The sequence below is a fragment of the Patella vulgata genome, chromosome 3, assembly GCF_932274485.2.
Source record: "Patella vulgata chromosome 3, xgPatVulg1.2, whole genome shotgun sequence".
NCBI lineage: Eukaryota > Metazoa > Mollusca > Gastropoda > Patellidae > Patella > Patella vulgata.
Window position 1 is genome coordinate 56,630,480 of NC_065881.2, and position 26,909 is coordinate 56,657,388.

Consider the following 26,909-nt stretch of genomic DNA (forward strand, 5'->3'; position numbering starts at 1 on the left):
AAAGGATCAAAATGTCTTTTTATGCATGAGAAATGAGGAAAGTTATTAGATGATATTTTATCCCTAATGTATGGAATTTCCTTCTCGATGTGTCTCTGGAATAAGTTCTCGGAACATTCTTGGTCAATAATAATGCTAATTATGACATAACCTCTTGCATCTACAAAGCATTCTTATGCAAATTCAAACAATGCATTAGAATAAATCTGTGTCTTTGAACTCGTATGATGTTTACAATTTGTTGCACCAATAGCTGGTTTGTGCACCAGTAGTACTGGAAGCCATTTTAGTGTTGCGTGTGATCATGTCATAGATTGAATGCAGCTAGATGGAATGACTGCAGACGTGCTCTCCTTTTAGTGAACATGATTTTCTATTAAATCATTGCTTTACTAGAGCAAAAGGTCAGGTAGCCTTATAAAGACTGTAGTCATGACATTTGGAAAGGGACCAATAGTGTTTCTTGCCTTAATTAGACAACATGAAGACTTCATGATGAGGAAAGAATTGTGATTCTAAGGGTATAGTTTTACTAACCTCAGGGAAATTGAATCACTGGTTCAATAAATTCTTGCAACAAAGCATGGCCACAAAAATTGTGTTATCTTTTAATTTGAGGAAACTTAAATTGTAAATGCAGGAGGACCGCACTACACGCAAAAAAAAAAATTTGCAAGATAAACCTATGGAAAAGACAGAATATAGACATTGCAAAAAAATAAACAAATATCAAATCAAGTGAATGGATCCAGAGGAACAGCCGTAAGTGTCCACTGCGCTGTACAGTCCTGGGCCTATAATGGTACAGGCTACACTCAAATCAAAATGAAAAAAAAAATGATGATTTACAAAAAAGTCGTAACAGAAATAATGTGACCAATCTTGACTGTGGTCATCTCTTCAATGACGATAGTCTGCCAGTTGACGTCATGAACCAGAACGTCAAATAATTTTAACAATAAGGGCGGTAATCCGGATAGAATCTCGGAAAATGCTAAAAGAAAGTGTATGTTATGTAATCTTTTCATTAAATCAGTGGATTTAATAATATTTTGATATACATCAAAATATGCTAATCCATCTTTTTTGACCATTTAGGTTGATTTATAATGACTGGTACACTCAAACTTTTAAAAATAAATGAATTTTTTATGAATTTATTATATTAGCAATTCACAACTGGTTTAGAGGCTATCATGATGATTTATATCAGTGATGTACACAAGTTCATCAAATGATTGCCCAGGAGAATTTATACTGCATTTGATTCTTGCCTGTTTACATTTAATTATAAATTTGAGATTCGAAAGCTCTATGTGCAAACACTTTTTTGACACTCAAGAAAATATGCCTTGTAACATTATTTGACAAATATATACCATAAACTGAATCAAATGCAGCATAATACTATACAATATTTTAATTATTGAATAGTGACAAATTCTGGTTAAGTTGGGGAAAGTGCCATGTGTATAATACTATACAATATATTAGTGGCAAGTATCATCACTGATCAGACCTACAGTTGGTTCAGGTACTGGATAATCTAGTGCCATTCTGGTAAAACTGGAAAAGTGCTGTGCTTGACTAGATCTTTTTTCTCCACGATTTTTGGTGTTCTTAATATGTTAGATTAATATAGGTATATACTCACCAGATCTACTTTCACTATCAGCTGGTTTAACTTGTATTGGACGGTTCATCTGAAATATACAACAAAATATTTCATTTTAAACTGAACTATATTAACTGTATGTAGTGTAATAAAACATACATATACTATGAACACGTTTTTCTGCAATAGTTAAGAACCTACATACAATTTATTGGAAAAATATATTTTGAGTTATGCATGGGGAATCCTATTCCATTTCACATTTAAATTTACTGCCATTATAGCTGTCACTTAGCAATAGGTAAAGTTTTTGAGTAGTGTACAGCTTTGTTCTACTATTGAAACCACGTTGGCTCCGTGGGTAAGACGTTGGCTCGCAAACCCGGAGGTCCATGTTCATCAGAATTTTCCGGCGTGGATCGTCTTTGTCATAGGTGGAGGACCGAAGGCCTGGCAAGGGACAATCTATAGTCATTCAAATGGGATGAAAGTCCCATGTACACATTGGCGTGGATGTTAAAGATTCCTTGGCAGTTGGAATTAGATAGAAGAGTAGGCCGTAGCAAAGCTGTCCGGGTAAAATTTCCCACATAGCGCACTGTGGCTTATGCCCGTCTTCGTTAGCCCAGTTCGGAACAGAACTGTATTTCATTTTGTTCTACTACTACATGTGCCAAACCTGTGGTTGAACCTGTGGTTGACATTTAATGACTTCTGCCTTATTTTATTTATTGTGAGCTTACTAATTACTTTCAGTCTATGATTTTATTTTTCTAGGTCATTGGAAATATTATATTTTTCTAGGTCATAAGAAATATCATATTTTTCTAGGTCATAGGAAATATATTTTTCTAGGTCATAAGAAATATATTTTCTAGGTCATAAGAAATATCATAATTTTCTAGGTCATAAGAAATGTGTGATACTTTTAGTTTAAATGACATATATTACAAGTTGTGCCAGGTGACCTAGTTAACCAGGGAGAACATATCTTTAAATACCACCTATTCTCACAACAGAAAAATATTTTACAATGTATAATGAAATGATCTCTGGTGCAAAAAAAAAAAAAAAATCAACCCCGAAAAAAAAGAAGCCCCCCAAAAAAAACATTTATTTAATTCTTAAATTTTGATGAAAGCAAATTGTTGTTGATTTTTATAATCATTTGTTGGATTTATTGTTACTACCAATTTCATCTGTTTGTACTTTATTCATGAACTTATAGGTTGGGATTTTGTTGTGTTCACACATTGTGATGTAATTGTAGTGTGAAATACAAGAATACTACTCAGATAGTATTAACATGATTATCACCAAAATTGAACGGTGTTGGCATGGTAACCTCTTTATCACTTTTTACTTTGATTGAAAAGGATGGTATGGCTAAATTCATTTCTTTCATCCTGAGTAAAAGTAATTAGAGCTAATATCTGTTAATGGCCATGTGTTTTATCCAAAAGACCACCATTAGTTTAATTGCAATAAGCATCAAAGCAGGTGATAGTACCAATTGCAGTGACATCTTCAGGCGACCATGTCAGATTAACCCTTGATTTGATAAAAAAAAATTGGTATTCCTTTATTCATTTTGACAGAATTACAGTTGATCTATGGTAACTTTGTTTTCAGTAACCTGCTTGGCTGGTACTTCTTTTAGTTACAAAAGCCCCCAGACCCTTTAGCCATGACATTTTTGTAAGTCAAATGGTAGACACACAGAAAAGTAGCAGGTTAATTACTCAATACAGTACTGAATAAACCCATTTTAATAATAATTCAGTAAAAAAGAAAACTATATGAATAAATAAGAAATAAAACACCAAACCAAACATTTACTCTTATAATACATGGTAGGAGCAACATGATCAATCAATTCTTTTCATGTGGACATATTATGCCGTTGCCCCTGTCCGTCCGTCAGTCCACAATTTGTTTGTGGACACTCTACAGGTCACAACTTTTATCCGATTTTGATCTCGGTTCCTTTTGATATTGGCATGTATCAGATCAAAATTTCATGGATTATGGCCCTTAATTGTACGAAAAATCACGTTTTTAGCTTGTGGACACTCTACAGGGCACAATTTTCATCTGATTTTGATGAAACTTGAAATGCATGTTTATAACCCAAAGGTCTTGGTTTTTTTTTGATATTTATGCATATCGGATCATAACTTCCTGAATTATGGTCTCTAATTGTACAAAAAATCACGTTTTTAGCTTGTGGTTCCTCTAGAGGTAACAATTTTTATCCGATTTAAAAAAACGTTACACACTAAAGTTGGTTGAGTTCAAATTTCGTGAAAATCGGACAAAAACTGCCAGACAAAATGGCCGCCCATCGTACGCAAATAGTGTAAATATATGGTATATCACAGTTGTGGACCCTCTAGAGGCCACAATTTTGATCCAATATTGATGGAACTTGAAATACATGTTTATAACCCAAAGATCTTGGTTCCTTTCGATATTCGTGCATATTGGACCATAACTTCCTGAATTATGGCCCCTGATTGTACCAAAAATCGTGTTTTTAGCTTGTGGACCCTATAGAGGTCATAATTTTTATCTGATTTAAAAAAACGTTCAATTATATCACCGTTACACCCTAAGGATGGCCGAGTTCGAATTTCGTGAAAATCGGCCCAAAATTGACAGACAAAATGGCTGCCGTTCTTTCTCAAATAGGGTAAAGTATATCAAGGTTGTGGACCCTATAGAGGTCACAATTTTTATCCGATTTTGTTGAAACTTGAAATGTAAGTTTATAACCCAAAGATCTTGGTTCCTTTCGATATTCACGAAATCGAATTGTAATTTCCTGAATTATGGCCCTTGATTGTAGGAAAAATCACTTTCTTGTTAGCTTGTTCTCTATCCATCTCTCGAAAATGTGGGCGTATCCTGCCTGGCAGCCGCTGGTTTACTTCAGTCCCATACACAATGTACTGTGGCAAACTCGGCACCAAGGCAAATAGAGACACTGGTACCTTACACTAGAGCTTTGATCTGTCAATTCCACTCAAGGGCTTTTCAAGAGGTTATTTTCAGAACTAAAAGAATAACTGAATTTCTGCATATAAATTTTTATTCAGTTGCAGTAAAAATTAATTAGGAATGTTGAATTTTCCAGTAGTTTTTCAGATCATTAATGTTGAAGCTTGGCTATAAAATATTGGAGCCACAATGGATCAGTGAGTAATGAGCTAGGCTACATACTTCATCCTATGATAGACTTTACATTTTTTACCTGATTTAATTAAACTTTGTGTGTTATTTTATATCTATGAGATATTAACTGAAGTGTTCAAATTAGAATTCTTTGTGGTGTTATTACTGTTATTGCTGTGACCTAGAGGTCCGTCAGTTTGGAATGGTTTTTCAAATGTTTAATACTGGAAACTTATGATAATAACCATCTACATACACTTTCAGGACCGCGTAGAACCGACTAGTACTTACTGATACTAAGTCGGGTAGACCTAAAAGACTGATGTATCAAGTACAATCACATATTTATATGGAATTACTTCTAATCACTTGGTGAGCTCAAGTGTTGACATAAACAAGCATTGATGTAATAATTTACATAAGAAATAAAACAATGGTGCATAAAACAATTAATAGATTAATCATACCATGGACATGTTCACAAGACAAACTATATTAGCAGTTACTTTTCATCTATAGAAGTTTTATAAACAATAAGGGATTATAATAAATTAACATGTCATTAGGATTACATAACATTTCATCATTGGCTAGTCACATTTTAAAAGCACACATACAATTAATGTTTTAAAGGAATATAATAGTTATTGTCCCGAGAGTTTAAATAAATTCAATTTGAAGGCTTTCACTTTTAAAATTAATAATGCATTATTTTAAATATTCAAGATTTGAATCATAACATATAACCACTATAACCTGCACGGTTATATTGCCCTTGAGTTAGAATTAGGACACAATTTGTTAATTAGTCGCATAGAAATTCCGTATGACTTACTGAAAATATGTTAAGTATAGCAAGTGAAGGATTTGAAGTCTACTATGTGGCTTTATATCCATAAAATCTAAATTATTCTCGAAATTATAGCCCAAACAGATGCTTTTACTCTCAAAAGCTAACATCCTTTAATTATTTTTTGTTTGACTGCTGCCATTTCAGAAACCTTGAAGTGAGGCTATCTGACTTGTATTTTTGTGAGCATTTAACATGGGCTCCTTAAAAATGTGAGGCCTGTAACATAATGCTACTATGGCTTCTAGGTTATTCCAGCACTGATAAGGTAATTAGGTAATAACATGAAGTATGCAGATATATATTGATTTGATATATATTTGTTGTTTATTGCTTACAATGTATGTGTAATTTTAAATGTTTCTCAGAATTGTATTATGCACTTACTAGTAACTTTAAAATAAAATGGTGGCTGAATCTATCTATTTATATTTTAAATCTGGATCTAATTTTGATATATCCCACAGAGTAGGCCTATCTATTTCCAAGCATTAATGCAATTTTTTTGACAATGAAACTTGTATGCTTAGGAGTTGAAAGATCTCCATTTTAATTCCACTAATTATAATAAGCTGGTCGTTATAAGCCATGATCAGGATCCTACAAAACCTTACTGAAAATCTTCTCTCAAAATAGACTCTGTCACAACCAAAGAGTAATCAATGTCATTATCATATAAGATACAACAAGCTCTTGATGACTGGTGATGTTTATTCCTGTAACTGTAGTTATTATAAGAGATAATAATGAACTAACCACCAAAAAATCTAAAATCAATATTTCATCAAAGTAAACAGGTGACTACTAATTTTACAGGTGAATCAGAATTGACATTTTCAATCAGGGCACGATAAAGACCACTAACAATGTGACAATGACAGCATGCTGTGTCCACATTTCCCCCTGTTTATCATAAATATAAGAATCATTTGTCTACCTCCATAATTAGAAAATGTTGCCATAGTTACTGATCAACTTTTGTCCCTGGTAAGAAGAGAGCTTTTAATAATGCATTAACTATTGATGTTAGCTGTAAATAAAGGAAATAAAAGATGTTTTTCCTTCAAAATGAATCAATTTTCCCTTAATTAACAATATTGAAAGGCGTATCCATGATGAAGATGTATCAAATGTCCTTATGTAATTCATATTTCTCAAAGATCTTATAGTTTTGGAATAGTCCAAACTTGATAATTAGAAATATGAAATTTCTGGTTGACTAGAAAAGATAAGAATGACATTATAATGTTTAAGATTCAATAAATGATAAACATTACAACAATATATTGGCTTACATTATACTGTTATTAGTACATGGTTTTTCAATGTTTAGAAGATCTTATTAGAAATGTTAACACCCAAAGTACTGGAATCATCGCTCACCGTTATATAAAAAATGACTAGTGCATATATTGAAATATGTAAGAGAAGCAATGATGGCTCAGTAAATAAAGCGCTGACTCACCAGGAGGGTTCGATCTTGGTGTTGGCCGAGAAAGATCTGGATTTTTCACCATGGATTCCCAAATCATTAGTGAAGGAAAGAGAGCCAAGCAAGGATCAGTGTCTAGTCATTTGATTGAAATGCAAACCCAAGGTCCCATTTACACATTGGCATGCATGTAAACAAACCCTTGACAGCTTGAATTCAAAATAAAATTGTCCATATCTCTGCCGTTCAAAATAAGAGTAGGCAGTACTAGCTCTGGTCATAATATCCCTTGTAGCAAACAGCATGGCGTATGTCCATCAACATTAGCTCAGTTTATGCAATAAAGTAAAAAAATAACTCTATTTCATTTTGAAATAGATTAGATTTTTAAATTTGCAAAAAGGTATATTCATAGGATTCAGATGAACAGTATACATTTTGAAGAATAACAGACCATTGATGAAACAAGATACTTAATTAAGTAATGCTATGTTTTTGTTTTGAATTGAAAGATTTGTTTTGCTAGTAAATATTGAAGTGGTTACAAAATACATTCAAAACAGATTTAGTTGTGGAACATAAAACTAGTTAAAATAATTAAGGCTTTCTATATTTAAACTCTTCCAGTTTTTTTTATTTATGTAACTATCGTATTTCCTAGCAACTGTTTCCTTTTTCTTCATTTTTTTTGTTTGCTGATTTGAATCTAAAATGAATGTGTTTAGTTTCCGGTATCTGTGTTTCTGCTACTTATTTCTGCTAAATGGAATTCTAAAGTAAACCTGCCTGGAAGTCAGTTTAATTGGTTTTCACTTTCAATTCAAAAACATTTTTTCACTGGATGGCATTTGAAATTGTTTGTGTAGGCTTGGCCTTGGATAGATCATATGACTGACCTATTGTTTATTAATCAGAAATTAATTACAGTTCAGACAAAAGCATTTAGCTTTATTTATTAAACCATGAACTAAAATTTGTTTCAGTCATGAAATTTTGATATACCCACATGATAATATGGCTGTTTCACCTCGTTATTAGTCTGGGCTGCTTATATTATTGTAATTGCTATGTCGTTAGTTTATTGGGGGGTTTTTAAATTTGATTGGAGTGCTAGAATAGTTATAAATTTATTCAAAATTGTATTTGATCATCATATTTTTCAAGAATTCTTTTTCTGGGCTTGTTCATCTCGTTATTTTGGCAACAAAATACTGTACAAATCAACGTTTGCAAGCTCTCTGTCTGTACATGTACAAGCAGAGGCTTCTTCAAAAATCTGCCACAATTAGAAAGTTCAATGATGCCATTTTTTTCCAAAAGATGATATAGAATTGTTGTTTTTGCCCTTTATTCAAAGGTTAAAGTATTACCGGTATTTGAATTTATCAGTACGGCATTGAAAGGATGTACTGACGTTCCTATTTATGATGAAACCAGCATTGCTACAGTAATGCATCATAGAGCAATTAAAAAAAAGATGGAGAAAGAAGAAAATGGTTTTATTTTTCGAATTATCTTTTGTGTCCAAATAATGATCATTATTAACAAAGCACCATTTCTATGATCAATAAAAAATGTTTTAGGTCAGTTGCACTATTTAAATATATGATTCATTTCAGTTGCACTATTTAAATATATGATTCATTTAAAAAAAAAGAACTTTTTAATTATTCAACAGGAGAAATGATAAAATAAAACAATAGAAAGTTGTATGAATTATTGATATTTTACCCATGCATCGTTGGAGGATAAAGTGGAAGCAAACAAAATTATCAGTCAGCATGGTTATCAGAGGTTTGAGTCTTTGACGTTCAAACAGAAGCCCAATCTTATATCTGCTCATAAAATATGGTATTTTCACACACTATAGTCTCTAGAAAACAGACAACTTGTCACTATCTTAAAATGAAATATTCCTGTATTAAAGATTTGTCGAAGTCCATAAAAATATTGTGCTGGAGTCCATAAGACCTTGCTTTCAAGATGGCCATTGCAAGATTTGATAATCTGGAAAAAAATAACCATAATCCCTTCTTAGTAAAGATCAATGTAAAAATGATTCTGCACTTTAAAGACACCTTTCAACCTGTCAAATCCATATAAATATGTGCATGTCATCCACAAAAATTGCATATTTTCAAATTTCAAATATTGTATGGCAAAATGGGATGGAGTCTCGCTCTCAAATGTCTTCATTTAGGTTCTAGTATGTTCAATGGAATATGTGTGTGGCATTTTCAGGCCAAATTATGTCTGTTGAACAATATTCTGAGACAAAAAGCTCTTGGAAGTAAAATAAATTTTCGCTAAAGATAATATTATAAATAACTACCAAAATAATATTACTTTGAAATGAATGAGGTACATGACATAGAATACGAGAAAGTAATGGAAATTTGATTCAGTTTGATATGGTCTAATGTGCGTATTTGATAACTGATAATGTTATTCATTAGATTTGTGAGATGACCCTTTATAAGCCTATCTGTAATCAAAGTATAATATATCTTGTGTGTTTTGATAACATGAGAGAGAGGGAGAACTGGATTTCAACATCAACTTGACACAAACTAGGTCTTTTGCTGTGGGAGGAAACTGGAGGACCCGGAGAAAACACACAAGGTTGGACAGGCGTACAAGTGGGGAATCGAGACCACACCACTTGAGTCAATGACAGACCGCATGATCTAACGTGCACTTGTTAAACCATTTGATTACCCAACCCCACCTAGTTTTATTATTATAAAAAGTATTAATTTTATCATTGAAAGTAATCCACCAAGAAACAAACTTGAACTGTCCCCGTGATTCTTCTGCCAATCCTGAAAGACCCCCCAAAAATAATACCTGTTTTTTCAGTACAATGACTTTGCCAAAAACAATAAGGTTGGTCGTTCAGATTATCTTTTTTTTTCTTGTTGGTTTGTGGGGTAAAAGAAGATGTTTTTGTGAAAGTCTTGGGTTTTATTTCTTATTTGATCTTAGGATTGAAAGTGACAGAAATCAGTTGTCAGGATTACCAAATAATGCCCCAGTACAAAAATACATGTTTTGGCTTGGTTGACATGATGCTACAAAGATGGAAGTTGGGATTATAGCACTGAATTATTGAAGTAAACGGCCAGTTTAATTGCATGTGTATAATATATTACAACATAAGTTTATCAACTTATATGTTTTTATTATCTGTATTCAATGGATTATTTGATTCTTGTGAAAAACTTACAGCAGTTAATCAAGTGTCCTCTCCCATTATTTATATTTCCAGTAAGAATGTAAGTCAAGAAAACATGAGGTGTAACTGTGATATATTATTCCCAGTAAAGAAAATTCAGTCATTTCAAACATGTTTTATCCTTAATATAAGTCCTAAAATGTATTTTATTTTTTGTAAGTATACGACACTTGAGAAAATATACTTTATATTAACTCAGTGAAATTGCCAACCTGTCAGCATTACATTTAAGAATATTAAATTACCAATAACTCAATCAAACCTTCACGATTTTTGTTATCCAAACCAGAAGGAATATATTCTCATCAGAGAAAAAAATAGGTAAAATACCCTTTTTTATATAGTTGATAGGTACTTTGGTTTTAATTCGGTGTGCAGGTGATTCTAACAAATTTTCTATCACATTTTAATTAATTCTATTTGTTAGTTTGCTCTATTAATTATAAGCAGGTGTGAATTTGAATGTTGTTTCAACCTTAATCACAAAATGATCTCTGTTCCAATACCTGTATATTAGTACCCTATAACTTTAAAAGAAATAACTATTAAATTCATTTTTTACAAAATGGTGTAAAACAATGACATCAGGATTATTTATTAAGGAAGCATGTAATTGAAATGAATTTAAAGTCTAATATCCCAGAATGGCCGTTAAACTTTTGAACTATTATTTAAATGCTTCACTTTCCATTTGTATATTGTAACTTGACTATTCCTTTGTATTCTTTTGTTTATTTGTATATACATGTATGGTTTTTATTATCATATCTACATTGTAAAGCGCCACAGAGCAGTTAAACTGACTGAATGTTCAGTGCTATAGAAAACGATTATTATTATTAAGTAAAGAGTTTAATACACATTTTAAAGTACACTTACTAAAGAACTAGCTAATTTTTATCAAATTTTGACGAAACTTGAAATATAGGTCTATCTCCCAAAGATCTTGGTTCATTTTGATATTGGCATGTATCGGATCTTAATTTCGTGGATTATGGCCCCTAATTGTAAGAAAAATCACGTTTTTAGTTTGTGGTCCCTCTAGAGCCCACAAAATTTATCAGATTTAAAAAAACATTTGAATATATTACCGTTACACCCTAATGATGGCTGAGTCTGAATTTCGTGAAAATCAGACCAAAACTGCCAGACAAAATGGCCGCCCCTCGTCACAATGTTTATCCGATTTTGATGAAACTTAAAATATATTTTTATATCCCAAATATCTCAGTCCACTTCAATATTTGTGCATTTCAGACCATAAATTCCTGGTTTATGTCTCTTGATTGTACGAAAAATCACTTTTTTTTAGCTTGTTCTCTATCCATCTCTTGCAAAATGTGGGAATATCTTGCCTGGCAACTGCTGTTTTTTTTATATACTCCAATGTATTTAATTACATATTATCAGAAGTCTTTACATTAAAACAGTATATATTATTGACTTATGAGATATGTGAACAATTTTAAAAAGGTGGACCTATGCTCTCAGATATTTGTGCCTTTATCGAAATTCTTATAATGATTATGAAGACTTAACAGGTGACATTCCATTGTGAAATTCCATCCATCATTGATCTGTTATTTTCAGGAACAGTAGTGAGGAGACCAGTAAAGCTGTTAAAAAAAATTAATGCCGGTACTTTTAAAATTCTTGAAGAAAGCATCACACGATGCATAGATTTATAACACGAAGACCAATGAACATATAATCTAGGATATAGTTATTAATCTTTACTACATGTAGAGATTATGACTATTGTATTTATTGTGAATTCGATTCCTGTCATTGTGAAACAAAGATTTAGGAGATGTTTTTGTCATGGAATTGGATTAAATTTTCTGTTATATGAGGAATAATATTTTACCATTATTCTGTTAATACATTTGTCTTTAGTTCCACCTCTGACATTTGAATACAATTTCCATTGTAATAATATATATTATCGTATACATACAAATATATGAATTGTGCTAATTCCTGTTCATCTCATCTCTTTGGTTGAGAATGGGGTGGTTACATAAGTAGTCTTTCTGAATAGATCATATTATTTTTCCTGTTTATGTTCAATAAATGGATGGTTCTATTTTAAAACATGTTCGCAATTGTTAAACAAATTTTTTTCTCTTCCATATAAATAGATATGTCTGTGTAGTAAATACTTGTTCACATATGCACATCGACATGTGCTATGCTCATGTGCATTTTATATACAAAAGGTTTCAAAATACTTGTTTCCTATATACAAGCGTGCATATTATCACTTCAATGAAGTATTATAAAGCAGAAAGCGATAAGACATTTACTCCTCCAACCAAAAATTTACTTCTACTTGTTCTGAACAGTGTTTTTTTATAAGATGGCCACTTTGATAAGAAGACTTGATTTAAAGGAGGTTAAAGTAACTTATTATTTTGGTAAAAAAATTTTCTAAATTCTAGATATAAACATGTCTTTTCCATGGTGTATGCCATTTTTTCTAGTTCAAGTGCACCTCATTAATCACGTATTGAGTGAGTTTTCATCATTTATCTTTTTCAGCAACAGATATACACACTCTGGTCCCTACTTGAAATTGTACTTCTTGCCCACATCTTGAATCAATAAGCCAGCTATTCCCTGCATGTTTGAGGAAATCACAGAGTATTTACAAGAGAATTTGAGGAAGCGATCACTTTTTACAGCTTACCGGATTTTGTTTATAGGATGCTCTCCAAAGATAAGCAATAGTCTACTTGTGTTATTCTGCAGAACAATTGTTTCAAGCTAAGATTTCTTTTCATCATGAAATGGTAAACTTGAAGGATGCAGACGACTGTAAGAGAGGGAAGGAAATTTATACAGCTGGATGCCATTCTGCTATTTATGTGGCGCTTGCATGAGTGTCTACATGGTTGGTCCTTTCAATCAGCAATCCAAACAGTTATCAGTCTAACATATATACGAATATAGGTAGAGAGCAGATACAGAATCAAAATCCAATACCTGTATTTAATCTGCAGACTGATGGATACATGATTGAGTGAAGGGAGGAATTAAATTCTAATATAAGCTTTAATATAGAGTGATATGCAACAAAAGTAAATAGTTGACTTGTGGAAAAGGAACAGATATATCGAATGATAATAACTTTTAGTAGTCAGACGAAAACGTGAAAGAAAACAAATCCCTGTTAGGATTTATAGGACAGACAGGTTTTATAGAGCATTGAGATCTATGGTAGCACGAAGATTACACATTAAGAAAAACATTAAATTCTCATATTCTGCACATAAGAGTTTCAATGTTTTTAAATAAAACATAACCTTTATCTAGAAAATTACAGACCAATTTGAGATCTGAATAGACAGAAATGGCTATTTGATTATTATCTTTTAGTTTAAACAACATTTCTTAGCATTGTGTCTGGAAACAATATTAAAATACATTTGACCAGTTTCAGACTCTTTACAAGAATATCCATTTAGTAGCTTTAAACCCATTATCGATGGCCTACGAACATAACTTGTTTTTAATCTCAGAAAGAAATAGTTACAGAACTCGACGATCCTCAATATTTTGGGTCAATGGTCATAGAGTTACCTCCTCTTTCTAGTGATTTGTTCTAACACCTATCAGAAAATATCATGACACTTCCTACTATACCAAGGAGCATAGACATTTATTGGTTTTATCTCAGGAACGTAAAGAAAAGTTACAGTTCATCATCGTTTTATTTTTTGTATACATGTAAGGTTAATGATTTTGTATATGACTTACTATTCAATATAATTTGTATCAAGAACCCCATTTACACCATCAAAATAGAACAGTATTCACTCTGGTTCTGAAATCATTCCAATTATACATTTTCAATGGTGCAAATGGTTCGAATTCTGCTTTTTACATTGTAAATGGAAACCCAGTCTGGCCCAGTTACATATAGTAAATATGGGCATGTATTTAGTAATGACCGAAACCTATTTCCCACATGATCTTGACCATAGCCAGCTTAAATTATTCTTCCTGTAAAGGATTCCAGTTTTTAACCATATCAAGAACCCTTCTGTTTCTGTTAGAGTAAATGGGTAAGGTAAATGGTGCCAGATCTGGACCTTATCACAACCAAATGTAATGAGATTAATGGTAACAGACAACATGATCATGTTCAGTTTATGTTTTATTCCTAGTCAAACTAATATTAACACATTGTTTAAATCATCATTGATTTTAACAGATATTACACATTTATTACTCTGATGATGAAAACAGCGTAATCATTCTGTATCGCTGGTTAGATGTCATGACATTCGTCAATAAATACAATTTCTATAACTGGATCAAATATCATTTAATTTATGAATAATTTAAAAAGTGAAGGGTATGGATCAATGCGTAACTAGGCGATGATTACTACAAATACTGGAGCCATTAGTTTATACTGATAAATGTAATAAATGTTTATTGTTGTGTATGTTGTTTAGATGTGTGGGTTTAACTGTGGGTTAAACATCAGTTAACAACATCAAATATTGATGTTCATCATGGCATCCTGCTTACAGGTAGTCCTATTATCATCCTATTTTATCTAATCCATTAACGTAATAACACACTCACCTGATAATAAAACATTTCTACACTCAACACAATTTACATCAAATGGCACCAACCTTTATAAATATGCAGATATTGTCGAATTGCAAGAAATTGTTTGAATGTGGTATTTTAAAAATAATAGGTTCTATTTGACAGTCCTATAATGTTTGCCTTGTTATTTCACAAGTTTTATGAATTGGTAATCTATTTGAAACCAGCTTCCTGGCATAAGTATAGATAAAGACTAAGTTTTTAGCCACTGTTTGAGTCTAAGAGTGACTTGACTTAAATGTGATGTCACATTAAAATCATGTGTTGAAGCAAACCACCATTCTACAATGTTTTGTCTTTAATTCAACATTTCTCCTACTGATTCAGTCAAGGATGTCTTTGTTTTTCAGACAAAAGCATCCAGTATCATTTCCAAACCAAAAATAATATAATAGTTCTGTTACAACTTACTTAAATATAATATTTCTGTGGGGTTCCTGTTTTGTCTCACTTGTTCTTCCAATTGTCTATGCTAATTGTTGTGTTTTTTGTGTGTGTTGTGCATGTTTCATATGATACATATCAGCCAGAAACAATTAAAGCTGATGTGATATTTTGGTGTCTTTTGTTACAGATGGCAGATCAATCACATGGTTGTTTGTCTGACATATTTTTGTGTTGTTTTATTATCGACAAATTCACTCTGCTCAATAATATATGATGTTGTTTGACATCGTCTATTTAAACACAAACAATTAATTATTTTAACGTGTATTTTATGTTTAAGAAAACACTTAGATTTTATGATTATTCGCTTGTGACCTATCAGCTTTACAGGTTTTTAATCTCAAATACAATCAGTTGTCATTTTTTTTTTATGATGATCACAGCATTTTACCGTTATTATACTGACCAATGAGAGTTCTTGTTATTTGAGTTTTCTGATCAGGCCAGTTGAAAATATGTTAAAAGCAAGTCTTTTAACAAAGTACTAGTATATCCAGTTCAATTTAGTTATGTCAGAAAAATGCTTTGGAAGGGTAGCTTGAATGCTTTGTAGAGTAATGATTTGGTTGTTCTTAATATGAAATCTAATTCTGTTCATAGGTTGTTTATTTTATTAATATTGATGTAATATGTTATTGTTAAAAAAAATGGATTTGTTCTGGCCTTAACATGAAGTCCAATACTGTTTATAGGTTTATTTATTTTATTAATGTTGATGTAATATGTTATGACAGTTTATTAAGTAGAAAAGAGATTCCCTTATATGAGAAATTTCTTTTGTTTCTATTGATTTCTATTGATAAACATCTACCAAATGATGTTCTTTATCGTTCAAAATATGAATCTATTTATAACATTTATATTCAAATGATGTAATTCTATTCAAAAGAGAGTTGTTGAATATTTTACAAACTACATCTGTGAGATAAAAAGTGTGAATATTAAATAATCATGTAGAAAGACAGCTGTCTCCTACAGTTCAAGGCACAACAAATCAGAAGGTTCATATAAAGTCAAAAATATGTATTATTTCAATATAAAGATTATTGTTATTATATAACGGTATGTACAACCAGAAGTTTTCAAATGTTTCATAATGAAAGATCTCAGTATTATTTTTTTTACTTTTTACTTTAAATAGCTGTAGCTATGCAAGAACTAAATCTGCCTATTGCAGGTGTTTCTTTGGACCTGAAATGTTATATAAACTATTAATTAGACATTTATTAACATGAAAAGACCTCAATCAACTCTCAATGCCAATTTATGAGTCAGATTTTCACTGGATTTGAATCCAATTTGCTGCTCAACACTCATTGATGATTTAATCCAAAAATGGATAATCAAGATTATGTGCCGACTTAACACCATTGTATGTTGCCAATTTATATTTCCAAGCATTGTAGATGATTAAAATATAGTATGTTTGTACTATAATCAAAGACTGAACATGATTTACTGTGATTTAATATAATTAATGCTACTTTAACAACTCAAATTTTCACAGTTTTGTCATTTAAACAGTAAGATTACAATGTTACATGTGGACAAATAAGACTCTGCCTACCATCTGCTTGCGGTCCAATAAGTTGTCAACTAAAGATAAACATATGAGTTTCGAAACATGGATGTAACTCTTTTATAAATATAACGTTAATGAACTTAAAACAAATTTGTTCTTATACACCCACATTGAAATGTGGTTGTATATTATCATGCCCGTCCGTCTGTTGTCCACAATGCATCGACCTTCTAGATCCTAGAGATTAATATCGGATTCCTATTAAATTCATACACATTGTTTAAGCAAACATAACTATCGCTCAAAAAGTAAATGATAGCTAGTTGTATTTTCTTGGCTGTTATGACCCTTAATCACTGTCATTCTAAACTGACAGAAATGCTGGGTTTGAAGCTGTTCAGGTAAATTAAATTTAAAACTATGTACAGTAACAAAGCATTAGAAAACAAAACCAGCGGCTGCCAGGCAGGATACTCCCACATTTTGCAAGAGATGGATAGAGAACAAGCTAAAAACTAAAACGATTTTTTGTACAATCAGGGACCATAATCCACAAAGTTATGGTCTGAAGTGCGCAAATATCAAAAGGGACTTGAAATTTTTGGAATATAAAGATATATTAAGTTTCATCAAAACGGATAAAAATTGTGACCTCTAGAGGGTCCATATTCCATAACTTTTATATTACATACTTATACACAATTTGCATACAAAGAGCGACCATTTTGTCGGTCAATTTCATTTGGATTTTCCCGAAATTCCAATTCAACTTTCATTATGGTGGAATGATGATATATCGAAACTGTTTTTAAAATCGGAAAAAAAATTGTGACCTGTAGAGAATCCACAAGCAAAAATGAGATTTTTCGACCAATCAGGGGCTATAATCCAGGAAGTTATGTTCCGATATGTGTGATTATCAAAAGGAACCAAGATCTTTATGATAAAAACATATATATATTTAAAGTTTCATCCAAATCAGATAAAAACTGTGTACAAGGGGTGGCCATTTTGTCAATCAGTTTTGGTCTGATTTTCATGAAATTCGAACTCAACCATCATTAGGGTGTAACGATGATATATTCAAACGTTATTTTAAATCGGATAAAAATGTGACATCTAGAGGGACCACAAGCTAAAAATGCGATTTTTCGTACAATCAGGGGCCATAATTCAGAAAGTTACGATCCAATATGCGCAAATATCGACAGGAAACAAGATATTTGGGTTATAAACATGCATTTCAAGTTTCATCAAAATTGGATCAAAATTGTGACCTCTAGGGTGTCCACAAACTAAAAACGTGATTTTTCATACAATCTGGGGCCATAATCCATGAAGTTATGGTCCGATACATGCTAGTATCAAAAGGAAACAAGATCTTTGGGAGATAGACCTATATTTCAAGTTTCGTCAAAATCGGATAAAAGTTGTGACCTGTAGAGTGTCCACAAACGAATTGTGGACGGACAGGGGCGACGACAATATATACGTCCACATGAAAATGGGGGCGTGTAAAAAACCTCCAGTATTTGTAATTCACTTTAATGATTCTCTGTAAAACAATCAAGCGATCAAAGATTGCAAGTGGATTGTTGACTGTTGAGATTGAAGAAACCTATTAGATATTTGGTCCACTAGCATTTCAAATCATGCATGTAATATGGTTTTATTTTAGGCCCGAGAACAAACACCCCCCATGCATAGTTATGTGGATATTCCTCACTAATTGTAAATAGAGATATGAGAACTGTTGGCTTCATATTACTTTGTGAGTTAATAAAGAGTTTTACTGCAAGCAATTTAACACTTCATATAGCACTAGATTGGGGTAGTGATAATAATTGAAACAGTATAAGAAGTGGATTTAGTCTCTCTGCTCGTAGTTGTAATGAGTATTTTGAGCCTGTAATAAGGACACTGACAGCTGAAACTTTGCTCTTCCTCATAATATCCCTGAAAACTACTGCGGGCGCCTATCAAAATTACTTGGCAATTATAAGGGCTTCTTAAGAGGCAGCATTATTCCTGAAATTTGAGAAGTTGGCAACAATCCAGAAGTGTGCTAGGAATATAAATTTTCACGCTACTGTCCAATCAGGTGAAAGGATGTACATGTCTGATTAGTAACAGCCAATCACAAGCTTCTCTTCTGAACTTCAACTTTTTTTTTACTTGAACGATTTCATGTCTTCAAAATCCTAACATACTAACAGGTCACTAAAATATAAAGTACGATTTTGCAGTCTTTTTTTTTCTCACTGAAGTTTATCGAAAACATAGGAAGTCAGTTTATCTTATGTTAAGAGAAACCATTAAGTTTTGCGGTTTTTTCCCAGGGTTAATAGGAATGGTTATTGTTGTGAATTCATCCATTAGTATTCCTCTATGTTGAATTCAATTTTATTACTTGTTGTTGAATATTTATAAATTCAGTGGGATGTTACTGGATACTCTGGTCTCCTGAGATATAATCTATTATGATTTATGATGTAAAAGTATAATTTACATAAATGTCTGTCATATTTATCATATTCTTTGACATTATCATGCATTAAAATTTCTGATTAGTTTTGTTTTTTCTCTAATTTGAAATGAGTCATGTTGAAACATCTATAATGATATTTTGAAAATTGGAGCTTTTAATAAATAAAATTGCATATTGATGTCTTCATTATCATCAGCTGGTGGATGATACCAATCTGTAATTTTAATATCAGATTTGAGAAAGGAAGAAGAAAGGCTTGCTGAATCCTAACCATTGTACTCTGTTCCCATTTAAAATGAAATTCGATAGTACTCACATGAATAAATGATTCTTAGGATTCGAATATTCAAGGACTGTATTCAAATGGTTATCAAATAACTGACCTGGAGACATAATCATGCTCGTCGGAATGAAAGTCATTTTGGGCAGGGGGCTGCAATTGTAGTGAGCCAAAATGGAGTATAGCATCTCTTTTCCGATGGCCCTGCTGTATGCAACATTCTTGAATTCCCAATACAATGATTGTAAATACTAGATCTTAGTTGTGATAATTGGGTACAAAAAATTCATGAAACAACAGCAAAAATCGAGACATCGGTGAGTTGTATTCTTAGTGAGTTTCCCTCCAAGGCAAATGAAATGATACAGTTTAGACATGTGCAACAGTTGAAATGGGTCCATTTCGGTATAATTGAATTGTAACTTTTTACCAAATAATGGGGAGAAATTCAGTGATTAATTTTATTTGATTGTTCGTGTGCGAACACAAAAATCTGATGAACATTTTTATTTGCCAATTTTTTTTAGAATGTTTACTGTAACACGATGGCTTGACAAGAGAAAGTGCTCCTCAGTAATTTCTAACTATTAGTGCTGACAGCTTGCAGACTTCCTGCCAGAGAAGACCCAGGTCAGTAGCATCACATCTTCAAAGTGTATACACATGTAGCCATAGAACATTCTGTTTCAAATTTCACAATTATTCTACTCTCCCAAGTCAAAAACAGATACATGAAAAAGACTATTATTTGGCACCATTTAATGCTTTTTATTCAACAGTACTGAATAGAATCCATTCAAGACAAAAATGGCTTTCTGAAATATTTCAGTCAAGATTTTTTTTCTCTTAATTTTTTGACTATTAAAATGGGTTCATCCGTCTGTCTGTCTGTCCGTCACACTTTTGGGACACAATAACTCTCTTTCTAATTGAGCTAGAATGTTCAAACTTGGTGCAGGTGTTTATTAGGTCAATGCCTTGATGGAGTAATAAGATGAACATTTTCTGCTTAGGGTAAGCAGAGACAAGCAATTTGATTGGTTGATGCTTTGGGACATGATAACTTTAGTTCTAATTAAGAGAGAGTGATGAAACTTGGTGTATAGTTTCATTACATCATTACCTAAGTTCGATAATGAGCATTTTCTGCTCGGGGTAAGCAGAGCGATAAGCAATTTAATTGGCCGAGACTTTGGAACACAATAACTCTCCGTCTAATTGAGCTAGAATGTTCAAAGTTGCAGGGCCTAAAATAATGTGCCTTGGAGCACAAACGTGCTTCGAAGTAAAAACCCTGTACTTCAAAAATAAGAAAACCGTGCTCTGAAAAAAAAAATGGTGTAGTGCTCTGAAAAAGTGTAAGGTAGCGATGCCTCCTGATCCCTAATAGGTGTTTCCTCTTGTAATCCAAATATTATCGTAACAAAGGTGATGTGTTATCTTCATAGTGCTGAGATCTAATACGAAAAAAAGCTCTGCATAGCTAACTAAACTCCTATAGCGTCAGAATAGTCCACAGGTGCCGTTTTTCAGCTCTGAATTTTCAAAATTTTCTGAGGGAGGCTCCCCAACCCCGCCGGCGCTTGAGGGTGGTTGGCTTCCCGGACACAGAATCCGTGCTACGAGAATTTAACCTTAATTCAGGCACTGCAAACTTGGTGCAGGTGTTTATGAGCTGAATGCCTTCATGGAGTTCGAAGATGAGCATTTTCTGCTTAGGGTAAGCAGAGGTAAGCAATTTGATTGGTTGATGTTTTGGGACACGATAACTTTAGTTCTAATTTAGGGGGAGTGATGAAATTTGGTGTATAGTTTGATTACATCAATACCTTGACTTAGTTCGTTAATGAGAATTTTCTGCTCAGGGTAAGCAGAGCGATAAGCAATTTGATTGATCGAGACTTTGGAACACAATAACTCTCTTTCTAATTGAACTAGAATGTTCACACTTGGCGTAGGTGTATATTAGGTGAATGCCTTGATGGAGCTTGGGGTTAGAAGATGAGAATTTTATTCAGCCGAATGGGTGGACACACTAGCCGAATGCTTCGCCCGATTCAACCTGTCGATTGCATCACCTTTCATGTCACATGATTAAACATGGCGGCGTCTATGTCTTCAATCTATCACGTGACTTCTCGATATGAGTGGTGATTGGGTAATGAATTCTATATTCGGCCGAATGCTTCGGCGATGCGGACACACCAGGCGAATATAATTCGGCCGAATAAATTTTTCGGGCGAATATATCAAACCTGTTTGGACACACTAGGCGAATTTTGACGCCGATTGATTCGGCCGAACGATTCGGCCAAATCATTCGGCTAGTGTGTCCACCGCTTTAGGGCAAGCAGAGATAAGCAATTTGATTGCTTTGGGACACAATAACTTTAGTTCTAATTAAGTGAGAGTGAGGACACTTGGTGTATAGTTTTATCACATCAATACCTTGACTAAGTTCCATAATAAGCATTTTCTGCTTAGGATAAGCAGAGCGATAAGCAGTTATATTGGTTGAGACTTTGGAACACAATAACTCTCCTTCTAGTTGAGGTAGAATGTTCAAACTTAGTGTAGGCGTTCATTAGGTGAATGCCTTGATGGAGTTCGATGATAAACATTGTCTGCTTACGGTAAGCAGTGATAAGCAATCTGATTGGTTGATGCTTTGGGGCCAATAACTTTAGTTTTAATTAAGTGAGAGTGATGAAACTCCGAGTATAGATTCATTATATCATTACCTTGACTAAGTTTGATGATGAGAATTTTCTGCTTAGGCTAAGGATCGATAAGCAATTTGATTGGTCAAGACTTTGGAACATAACAACTCTGCATTTAATTGAGGTAGAATGTTTAAACTTGATGTTGGTGTTCATTAGGTGAATGTCTTGACTTGAGTACAATCAATGATTAACATTTTGAGCTAAAGCTAAACAGTGCTAAGCAATTTTATTGGTCGATGCTTTGGCACCAGATAACTTTGATTCTATCTGATAGAGAGTGATGAAACTTAGTGTATAGTTGATAATCGGTTTGATTGCTTGATACTTTTGAAAAAAAATAAATGTGCGATTAATTAATATGTGTCATCTATTTAATTTGGGATTTTGGCGGGGGACATCAGCCTCACTGTTAGCTTGTTCCTCCTTATTCCTAACATATTAACAGTTCTTAAATTGTAGTAAATAGTTTGTTACAATGAATGCTGTTTATGTATACCTGGAAGATGCCAGTATTTTACTAATATAACCTGATATCATTAAAGAAGGAAATGAATGACAACAATTTGGTTAGTGTAATCAAATGTAATACAGGATGCTTAGTAAATTGTTTTTTCTCTTTGCTAGAAATAGCAATATATAAATGTGGTTAACTATTTTGTATGGTGGTGTTGGGTGAAAATGTTGTATTGTTGGGCTAAAATCTTGTGACGTTGGATTGTTGTGGTGTCAAGTTAAATTGTTGTGATATTGGCCATATTCCTCTCAATACTATGATTATGTACACTGATCCTGGGGGTGGTCAAGCAAGAAAGTTCCCCAGGATTTTGCAGTGCAAGACAAAGACAAAGGGCCTGGCAAAGAACAGTGTAGTGTAAATGGGACAAAAAAAAAACAAGCTCCTGAGTACACATTGGCGTGCTCATAAAAGAATCCTTCACAGTTAAAATTTGATGAAGAAATGCCACGGTCCATTGAAAATTTCCGTCCTATCACTCTGCATAGCGTATGCCTATCTTCAGTAGTCCAATTGGTGGAGAAAAGTGGGCAAATGAAATGAAATGAAATGGGGTTTAATGTCCTACTGTTCTGCTCCAGGAGCCACAGTGGCTAAGTCAGTTTAAGACACTGTCTTGCTAGCATGGAGGTTGTGGGTTCGCTCCCGGTGTTGGCCAAAAAAGTTCATCAAGATTTTCTGGCATGGCTTACCCTTGTCAGGGGTGCAGGAAGGAGGGCTGTATAGTCATTTGGATGGGACGACCCTCTGACAGTTGGAATTCAATATAAGAGTAGGCTGTAGCGCTGCAATCCAGACACAGTTTCCCGCACAGTACACTATATAGCTAATACCCATCTTCATTAGCCTAGTCAGAGTAGAACAGTAGGACGTTAAACCCCATTTCATTTCATTTTTTCTGCATCAATCGGGCTATTGAAGATATCATACGCTATGCAGATTGCTATGACGGAAAATTGCAATGGACTGTGGCATTTCTTCATCGAAATTCAACTGAGAAGGATTAATTTATATGCACGCCAATGTGTACACAGGAGCTTTTTTTGTACCATCTACACAACTAGACACTGTTCTTGCCAGGGCCTTTGTCCTGCACTACCTACCAATCAACCACCATAATTTTGGGTGTAGAAACACGAGTATATTAGTCTTGGAATTGTCAGTTATCTTTTTAGAGTAACAATAATAGTTATTATCTGTGACATATACAGAATTACTGTAAGAGGTGGAGTTTGGAGATGAGGGCACAGAATTAATACAAGGTGGATGGGATGGCTGATGAACTTAGTTATTACTATAAGACAAATCTGATAAATAAAAAAAACTGGTGGCATTTAGCTCAAATACACCAATAGTGGTTATAATATGTTCAAAGACAAATAGAACTTCTGTTGAGAGCTTAGCGTTAGCTTTTAAATTGTCTATTATCAGTGCACATTGAGAGTTGGTTTTAATGTGTCTTTTACACCTTAAAATATTCCTTCTAATGTGTTTGTTAACTGACATGTTATTGATTTTAAAAGCTGCCAGAGTTTAAACAAAAACTTGTTGACTTCAATTTTAGCTAAATCCATATGTATGTTTTGTTGTCAAGTTCGGCTTACTTCCATATTTTCAAGTTACAAATAGCAAAAGGACAGAAAGTTTGAAATGTTTCAAATTGGCTTTGAGCTTATGCTCTGAAACAAACAAACTAGGATTAGAAACCAAAGCAAATATTTTCTTTGCTATCTCTTTCAAAAACCAAATGGGATTTAAAAACATCTTCAAATTAAAGAAAAACATGATTTTATTATGATTTTTATTGGCTTCTTTAAGTATAAAAATAATGGGTCATTAATCAGAAAAGACAGAACAAAAGGCCCCAGAAAATGGATGGATAAAATATGGTCAATATCAAATTACATAAGTTATAAGATGTTCTGTGTGATAATATGTTTAAAAAATGTCACAAATAATATTTAATATAGTTTTGTTGACTGTCAGTTATGAAAAAATATATATCATGAAGAATTAACAGATACATTATAGTTAATTTAAATCCAAACATAAATGTCTTCAATTGTTGAACTTACAGCTCAAATTTACTTATATATTCATTTGCCTCCAGCATTTGTTTTCCCTTTTCTGATTTTATAAATTAACCTCTGGGGTGTAAACGTTAATAGACAAATTTATATAGATGTACATGTACAAATATTGATTATGTTTACGGTATGTGTGGAAGTGATCTGTTTTATGACTTTTCTTATGCAAGGGAGGCAATCCAATGCAAACACTAATTTGAAATGCAGATCAAATCACCAGACCGCTGATTACTTGAAATAATAATTTCATTTCTCTTCACCAGATGCTAAGTTTATTAAGGAAGCACTACCAACTGATCTACTATAGTGATGCTATGTATTTCATTTTTTGAAAGGCTTATCTGTTAAGTATTGAATAAATTAAGATTAAAAGACAAATGTTGCGTTTGATTGCTTTTTGAGTACCAGTAATTATTTTTTCATCCTGTTATGATAATGTAAGTGGATTCAGATTAGCCAATTAAAATTGTTCCCAGGAATCACTCAACAAAAGAGAAAATACAAAATTCTAGTATCTCTGAGGAATGGTACCATTGTCAAATGTCCTCAGAAGTATTACAAAAATTTAAAAACACAAAAATCATTGTTCATTAATGATTAATGTGTTAAGATTACAAAAAAAGGACTTTGTACATAATTAATTCTGCTTTACATCCACCCTTTCGTTAGAAAAAAATAATCAAGGTTATATGAGCTTAACTAGATAATTTCAGTAATAACAATCTTTCATTAGCATTTCAATTTTTTCTGTAGTCTATGGCAACCTGTTTTTCAATGGCACATATTTGGCAGTTTGAATGTTATTTCTTAACAACTGAAGAAGTTAAGACAAGTATATATCCAGTGCATCATATTATATATATTATTGTAATCTTCACAAGAAAGTTAGCAAAGCTATCAAAAGCAGGTGTGATAACTGTCAGTCATCTTAAATAGAGCATTGTGGGATGTGTCTGCCATCAAAATTCCTGACATTGTTTACTAAGCTGTTGTCATGTAACTAATTGTATTAAAGAAAATGGGAAGTAAATCACCTTCTGACACTTGGCCTGTATAATTTATCCCAAATAACAGATTAAGTTTATCTTTATGATTTCCCGTCTTGAATATTCAAATACATATTTTATAGAATAACAAAATAGTTAGTGATATCAAAATTATCTTAATAGGTTTTTAGTTTGAAAAAAACTTATTTTCACCTTTCTTCTATACATTTATATTTACAATTTCCTGTCTTCAATATGCAAATATATATTTTTAAAAATATCAAAAATGTTAGTCTTATCATAATTATCTTAACAGAGTTTTTGTTTAATGGCCCTGAGCAAGTTTATGTTCTCTGTTTGAAAAAAAACTAATTTTCACCTTCACCGTTTGTGTTTTAATGATGGGTTTTTTCTCCCCAGTAACAAAGAAGAATGAGTACATCTTTGCTGAATATAATGATTAACTTTTAATGAGACTATTAGTTGAAAGAGAAATGGTTTCTGCATCAAGACTGACAGGAAAACATAATGTCATGACTGGAACACTTTCTTCCATCATGGAATTTACTGTAACCTGCTGTGTAATTATATAATTCTCTAGTCAAATCAGTTTTTTGTTGCTATTTTCGTCTTGAGACTCCAGTACATAATAAACACACAAATGACTCATTAAAAATAAGCACAAATTCTGAAACTGCTGTTAATTATTTTGTGAAATACCAAAATCGAGTTGTCAGGTAAGACAAGCTAATAACTAGTAATCACTTTGTGCCTGGATAAACCTGTCTACAGTATATCCCATGGACAACTTCTTGCTATACTTTTAGATTTTTGTCCGGCAAGTTATAAAATTTTGCAAGTTATTGCCCTGTTTCAAATAACTATTTTTGTCAGATCATTTCCAAGCGGTTCAATATTCTAATCTGAAAC

General features: G+C 32.7%; 1 protein-coding gene and 1 long non-coding RNA gene across 6 annotated transcripts in view; one reads left to right on the forward strand and one right to left on the reverse strand.

The window, feature by feature from the left end:
• LOC126814624 (CUGBP Elav-like family member 3-B) overlaps nt 1-26,909 on the reverse strand; it is a 137,964-nt gene that overhangs the window by 51,118 nt on the left and 59,937 nt on the right. For all 5 annotated transcript variants that reach the window (XR_008787455.1, XM_056099428.1, XM_056099427.1 and 2 more), the window contains exon 3: nt 1,655-1,703. Coding sequence is in view for 4 of the 5 variants with exons in the window: in XM_056099428.1 (XP_055955403.1) it covers nt 1,655-1,703 (49 nt within the window). In the remaining variant the exon portion in view is untranslated. The remainder of the gene's footprint in view (nt 1-1,654; nt 1,704-26,909) is intronic.
• Nucleotides 1-26,909, forward strand: part of LOC126814644 (uncharacterized) — a 64,344-nt gene that overhangs the window by 29,925 nt on the left and 7,510 nt on the right. The window contains exon 3 of the long non-coding RNA XR_007677688.2: nt 20,197-20,299. This is a non-coding gene — a long non-coding RNA (uncharacterized LOC126814644). The remainder of the gene's footprint in view (nt 1-20,196; nt 20,300-26,909) is intronic.